At 49.4% G+C, this 7,308-nt stretch overlaps 2 protein-coding genes across 2 annotated transcripts; both read right to left on the bottom strand.

Annotated features, from left to right (window-relative positions):
- Positions 1–436: 436 nt before the first annotated feature.
- H6S33_005375 (uncharacterized protein) lies at positions 437–2,238 on the bottom strand (the record flags this gene model as incomplete). The annotated part of the gene is made up of 4 exons (XM_044837602.1): positions 437–1,073; positions 1,250–1,308; positions 1,445–1,840; positions 1,900–2,238. 4 exons carry the CDS (start codon positions 2,236–2,238, stop codon positions 437–439), a joined length of 1,431 nt encoding a protein of 476 aa, XP_044698684.1.
- Positions 2,239–4,469: 2,231 nt separating this feature from the next.
- H6S33_005374 (uncharacterized protein) lies at positions 4,470–6,500 on the bottom strand (the record flags this gene model as incomplete). Its single annotated transcript, XM_044837591.1, has 5 exons — positions 4,470–5,894; positions 5,969–6,050; positions 6,120–6,199; positions 6,285–6,316; positions 6,419–6,500. The coding sequence occupies 5 exons, from the start codon at positions 6,498–6,500 to the stop codon at positions 4,470–4,472; spliced, it is 1,701 nt and encodes a 566-aa protein (XP_044698683.1).
- Positions 6,501–7,308: the final 808 nt, after the last annotated feature.

Genomic DNA, 7,308 nt, shown 5'->3' with positions numbered 1-7,308 from the left:
ACCCAGCGACCACCACATCCGGCCTAGGGTACATTGACCACCGCCTTTTTACTCGGAGTCTTTCCGAGGCATGTTTCATGATGGTCCCGTCTGCGAGTGATATCCCATGATTATTGTACTCTAGGTGGTTATTAATGCGTGACATCTAAGACTGACTACAGTAAAAGAAACGTCTCTCCATCGCATAGCACAATCATCAAAATTCAAAGGGGATCCTCTAAATCTAGATCTAAAAGTAGGCCAGAGTAAAAAAAAGCGGGAATAAAAAGAAGAAAACTTTAATTTGCAAACCCCCGCCCCCGTCCCGTAAAAGCGAATGTGGAAATTTAGGGATAAACCAGCCAAGAAAAGTAGAAAGAAAAAAGTAACGCTTATGAAAGAAAAAAGAAAAAAGAAAAAAAGCGGCTCCAAACCAAACCCAGGGCTAGCCAATTAACTACCCGCCTCTAATTCTCCGCCAAACCTCCTTCATCACAGCAGTTCTATTCTCGATGCTCCTGCCCACAGCATCCTTATTCTCCTCCGCGCGCCTCAGTAGGTACCGCACGCACTCCTGCGTGGTGCCCCACACAGCATACTTGTAGACCTCGATATCAAAGTCGTTCTGCGCCTGCGCCTTCTTCGCCCCTTGGGCCACCAGCCCCAGCGAGAGCTCGTCCGCCATTCCCATGAGCTGCGCAAACACCAGGCGTCCAACACCGCACTCCTGGGCCGACATGGTGCGTCTGAGCGCGACCGCCATGTCGATTGAGTCTCTGTTGTGGCATGCAATCACCAGGTCGACCCTTGCCTTGCTCTTCTCGTCGCCCAGAATCTTCTGCACGGGGGCGTCAAAGAACGACTTGGAGCTGTCCGCAGATGACCATTCAGGTACTGCCTTTGGAGAGCCTGTTAGCATTAATCGGATGGCCTCGTCATAGGCCTGGTCGGTGTCTGATTTGGTGTCGTGAATGAGCTCACGTGGGTCTGAGCCGATATATGCTCCGCGCACAAGCTTAACACCGAGAGTGAACCCCTCGCGGCGTGCGACTTCAAGGTGCCGGCAGAGGATTTCCGGGGATGACTTCAAATACCTAACCCAGACTGTCAAATTCCAAACTTGAGGTTTTGCGCATGCCATGTAGGCTCGCGACCACCCCCTTATTTCCTCTTGCTCTGCGTTGCGCTGCACACATGGGGGGGATGGGCACGGGCCTAGGGTACCTAGGTAGGGGTTGCGGTGGTTTGATAGATAATCCGGGGGTCTTACATCTGGTATGTGTTGTAGACGACCGCGTTCTCCTTGGTGTTGAAGCGCCGCATCAACTCCTGAAAGCAACCTCGGTTAGCGCCGGAAGACCGTGCAGAGGACAAGCTCAGCTACATGTAGCTAGTGGACAGAGCAATGATCAGGCGCACGAGTCTCGTGCTCCTGGTCATGACGACAATTGAGCTGTAAACATACCAAAGTCCATCCATGAACACCATCCTGGATCAGCGCCTGCTCCGCATCAATGAGAAGCTTCACACCTCTCTCTTTCGCTGCTTCGCAGATCTTGATCAACGACGCTCCGAGCTCCGGATGGTTGAAACACTTCTTGTGCTGCGACAGTAACGGCAGGCAGGATGATCCAGCACCCGAGTACTTCACCGCGACGTAATCGCCTGGATCAACGTATTGTATCGTCTTGAGGGAGCCCTCCAACCACTCTCTAATGTTCTGAAGTTCAGTGCTTGCCGAAGTGTCAGTGATTTCTGCCTCTCTGGCGTATGCGAGAATCACGCCCCCGTATCCAAGGGAGCGGAGGTTCTCAATTGTGCCCGCAATCTCAGCGGCGGTGGCTCCAGCGCAGAATTGGGCCTAATTACGCATATTAGTTGTGTTCTAGTCATGGGGCGAACACTCTTTGGGGGGCAAACATAGAACGTCTTATCGACCGCCAGCTTGAGGAGGAAGTTCTTATCCATTGTCTCGAGGTTGGCCAACATGACCTTTGTACCCGATTTCAGGGCACGCGGCGAGGAACTGATAGAGTGTAGCAGCAGCGAGCGAAGTAGGCTCGTTACTGGAAGGGCGGCCAATGGGGCCTCGGCATCTTTACTTACTACTTCCTGAGAAGGAGAACGAGATGAGGATGAGATTGCAGTCGCCGCGGATGAATTCAGCGTCGATTGAAGCCTGAGGATTGTCAGGGGCTGAATCGTACGTAGAGGTAGCGCACGAGCAAGTAGAAGGGTCCGCTGGGCAGGAGCAAACATGGCTGGAGCTACTTAAGGTATTAAGCTGTTTGTTGAGTATCTTCTGGGTGTGAAATATATCACGATACAGTAGCAATTGTTGAATACCCAAGTGTGAGAGATGACAACAAGACGAAGAATGATCAATTGCAAGAGAGAAGTAGGAGTAAGAGAACTTGATTCCGAGCTATCTATATACATGTAGCTAGCTAGTCGATGTCAGCTGCTCCATTCCATAGAACAGATCTGGCTGAAACTGAGTCAACTGAGGGAATCAAGTCCGAGCATTCAAGTTTCCCTAGGCCCTTCCTCTCCATCCTCCTCCTCTAAATAGAGCAAGAGAGATATCCGGCGGTAACCGATTATCTATTATTTTTGTTATTTTCTTATTTTCTTTCAAATGCAGGTTACGTACTTGCCGAGTGTTCCTGCAACTGCAACTGCAACTGCAACCAACACAAACATGCGACGGGCGGATAGATAACGATAAGGATTTCGATCGCAGCATGTCCGTGCGCTCTTCAAACCGAGATCTCGTGATTTTCAGCGACCATGGAAGGTCGAACCTTGAAGACCTTCCCCCCTTCAGGCAGGGGGGCACGAAAATAGATTTTGTGACATGACGCCTTACGTCGGGGAATTTACTTTGGGTTGTTCGAACTCTAACGACGGAACTCTACACGATTCTGATCCTCTATCTGCACTCCCGAATCTCTCAGAATCTAACTCTATCTACACTTCCGAATCTCAATTGCTTACCACAACCACTCTACTCTATGGATGATAGGCAGACTTTGAGACATGCCAGCAAAATTGCACATACATCGAATAGAGTACATACATACTCCATCCTGCTTGTCTGTCTGTATTCCCACCCTCAGTGAGTGGGTGGTTTCATACCTGTACCTTCTCCACACAGTTAGCGTCGTCGTCGTCGTCGACGGAGCAACATCCCAGGTGTCGATCTATCGGTTAACCGAACCCTTCGGAACCTGCATCTATTCTTGACGCCATCCAGGGTCTTCCTGACAGCAGGCAGGCTTTACCATGCCAATGACCAAATCCCACTTTCCAGATGTGTATGATCTTCCGCGACTCTTGTGCTTCATTTCCATCTCAAGCTGGGCCGTTATGTATATAGTCGTAAAAAAGAGGAGAACTCAACGTATGGGCTGGCAATAATTCCTCAATCAATTCATTGGGAAGAACTCTTGTAGATTCCACCCCACCAACTCACCCCACAGCCAGCTGACGTCGAATACGGGCATCCCATCTTCATGATTGTCAATCAACATGCGCCCACCCCACCCCTCTCCTCCAAGTTTAATATATGAATCCGAAATCTTACCTTCTCCGGCCCGGTCCGGGGGTCTTGATTACCAGCGGCACGAATACTATAGATCACCGAAACTCCCGATGCCAGGAGAATGCTAAATTCGTCGGGTTGTACTCTAGAAAGCGTGTTCCTGAAACTACATGTACGGAAGGTGTGTCAAGAAGGATGCAGAAGGGGCAGCAGCTCAGCAGAGCTTGTCGGTGCTGTAACAGCAGGGAAATTGACTGGTCCATTGCCAAACCTAGCCAAGGTAATAGAGTAAACAGTAGGTGCAGTACTGTACAGACCGTATCTAGCATACTGCAGTCAGTGTCAATGTCAAAAGCCTTGGCACCTCTGGTGTTTGGGAAAGGGTCCTATGGATGTCCATGTAGGTTTCCTGGGAGACGCACAGACCGACTAGGTCATGACATTTCACCCTTACTCCCTTTACACTACACTACACTACACTACACTACACTACATGGAAGCCTGCCACATCCTTAAATTTACACATCCAACGATACCCTGGACATGGACTCCCACTTTAATACTTTACTTAGATCACACTTCACAGCACAGTCGATATAAAGCATCAACTACACAATACATGTAACTAACTAACGAACAAACAGGGGAAGCAGTCACCCGGAAAAACCCCGGATTACATACATGTACTTTTTTTTTCCCGCTACAAACTTCCAAAACATTATATCTGAGAACCGACAAAGACGAAGAAGAAAACATTTTGGTCTTGAGACATCAAATCATCAACGGACACGGGCATAGAGCGCATGCAAACAAGCAGAGACATGCGATTATCCCTGTCCCTGGATCGTGCACTATCTAGCCCTACTTTACCTACACATTTAGATGTCTATTGCCCTTCCATGCCATATCAACAGAAAAGAAAATCGCCCCAGCATTTCCTCACCCCCTAGCCCAAAAGATCGTCCAAACCACCTCCGGTCTTGCCTGCAGTCGAGCCACCATATGCACTGCTCGCCTGGCTTGTCCCACTTGCCGCAGGCGCGCCCCAAATCCCGGCGCTGGCCTTTTCCTTTGCTAATGATTGCAAACTTGGGGAGTTGCTATTATTCGCTGGAGTACTCGGCTTTTTAATATCTTTGCTTGCCATGCTCCAGATATTGCCAAATGCATCATTTGTCGATTTTTTCGCGGCCGTTGCAGAAGCGCCTGTTGACACCGGAGAAAGGGGAGTACCACTAGAGATGGTGGTAGTGGACATCGAAGTAAAGTAATTGGGTTGTGTTGGCTGGTAGCCCGTAGGAGCCATGCTTACAGGCTTCATTGCCGCCATACCACCCATACCGCCCATACCGCCCATACCGCCCATTCCGGCGAGTCCACCGCCAGTCGATGCAGGTGTCATAGCTGGAGGGGAAGCCATGCCCCGAGCAGGCGCAGGAGAGATAGAGGCTATACCGACGAGATCATTGATGCCCATTGCTTTTCCAGCACTCATTGGAGTGGGTTGCATAAGCTTTGTGGAAGATGCAGAAGCAGTAAGAGGCGGAAGTGGACTGAAGGTTTTGGGTGCTGCTGTCGGGGGTGCCTGAAAAGCAGCCGGAGCCGACGGAGTAGCGCCAGAGGCAGATTGAAAATCATCAAAGTCATCATCATCGGCTCCGCCGGACTGTAAAGTTCCAAAATCGTCATCAAGAACATTTGAGGTTTGTTTTTGCTTGGAACTGGAAACAGTGGGTGTCGGCTCGTCACCAAAAGAAAATAGATCAACCTCTGGCTCTTTCTTCTTCGGGGGTGGTTTGGCAGGTGCAGCTGCGGGTTCCTTTCGCCTGGTGCTTGAGCTTGCCCCTGATCCAGCAGTGCGCCGTGTTGCTGTTGCCCCGTCGTCATATTCATCATATTCCTCAAACTTCTGGGTTCTTGATGAAGGCCTGGAACTTCCCTCATCATGAAACCCGCCAGTACGCCCTCCAGCGCCACCGAAACCACCCCCATCGCCGTAGACCCCCCCAGAGTAGCCTCCAAACTCGGAGCTTTCGCTACCAAAGCCGCCATATCTCCGCCCAAAACCATTGTCACCACCCATTCCGCTGCTGCCGCTCATTCCTCCGTAAGCACCGCCGCCGCCTTCGACACCCCCGTATTTATTTTTAGAGGCACGGGCTTTTTTGCGCTCTTGGCGGATGCGATCAACATCCGATAGAAGCTCGGCAAGCTCTTTGGCACGGTTGCGAACATTTATTCCTTGATCCTTACCGTTCATATCAATAAAGTGGAATTGCCGGAGCATTTTGATAGTTGAGAGATGAGAGCGGCCGTCATCGATAACCTGCTCAGACCCGTGCTTGACGAGGTACTCTAAGAGTTGAAGGGCCTGAAATGAAAGCGTTAAAATGGCTATTCGCCCAATTTGCAGGTTCCAGCAAAAATAAACAGGTGTGTATTAACCTTATAGATTTGTCTCCACTCCTCCGCAGATTTCTCCGTGAATCTTTTGTAAATCATTGGCATTATCTCGTTCAGGAGTTGACTGCAAGAAAGGCCTCAAATGTAAGCTTTCATGTGCGCATCACAGTGTACGGTTTGGAACGGAACCCACTAGTTGTATGTACCACTTGCAATCTCTTGCATCAGTGTAGATGAAGCACCCCATGGCTCATTATTCGTTGCTTCCCGGACCTATTCGTTGTCAGAAAGCTTATTCCGACGACCGCCGATCTTTCTCTCCTATTATCCCTCACGGAAGTCCGGAGGAAGAAATTACCTTTGCTTCCATCTCTGTGTAGTTCATGACAACTATTTACACCATCGCTTTAGAAATTGTTTGATTTGGCACCTTATCCCGGTGGATCACTAGCTCTTCATAGGGGGTAAGGGCGGGGGATAGGAACAACTCACCATTCTGGGCCTTTCTCACGGCGGCCTTTACATCGTATAGGGAAATGTTTTGGATAGTGTCGCGAAGATTATCGAGATTCATGATGGGCAACCTGTGCTCTGCGTGGATCGATAGGAAACTATGGGTTATAGAGTGAAGCTCGTGTTGGTGATGGTAGAATTGGAAACAGTTGTCGACAGTTGTCGAACTTCCGGTGGTAGCTACTCTAGTTGCTGACTGGCTAAATTTAGTGACACGTGACTTTCTTGGCTTAAGCCCTTGAACTTAGACTTCGTGGTAAAGAAATGCATCAATTCAATTGTCGATTTTGGGGGATTGACGTCCCGAGATTTGATGCATTAGATCAGTCCAATAACTCTTTTATTTATTTATTTCATAACTATCAGATTCTAATACTGTCTGTCCACTCTTGATGCGTGTGGCTTTTTCCCCACATGTTGCATTGCATTTGTTTCTGCACCCAATTGTCGCATCCCCTTATCGACACTTCTTGCATGTTCAATGGTGGCACGTCGCATAAACTATGAAACCAAGGAAATCCGAGTGATGCAGCGGCCACCGACCGGTGTCCTGAGATTGGATCTTGAAGCTAGGTACTGCGGGGGCCACCTGTTGCTCCAAGTGTCCCTCGAAAGTATTTGTCAGAGGCCTAAAATAGACGCCTCTTTGTTTCTCGGAGAGGGTGAGATCCTCCCCGCAAACCTTCCGTAGGCGGGCTACATGCCGTTCGACTATCGGAGTTGCATTAAAAAAAATCGACATTGGAGACCTACTAGTCGGACAGGTACATAAAGTAGACTATTCACATATCGTACCGCTTACATCACTAGTGGCATCGGGGAAGGTGGTCAATATTTATCTGGTCTGTTTCAGGTGGGTGATATGCTTG

Source organism: Morchella sextelata, assembly GCF_020137385.1.
Source record: "Morchella sextelata strain SCLS chromosome Unknown scls_2, whole genome shotgun sequence".
Taxonomy (NCBI): domain Eukaryota; kingdom Fungi; phylum Ascomycota; class Pezizomycetes; order Pezizales; family Morchellaceae; genus Morchella; species Morchella sextelata.
Note: the sequence above shows the minus strand (reverse complement) of the source record. Positions and strands in the feature narration are given on the sequence as shown.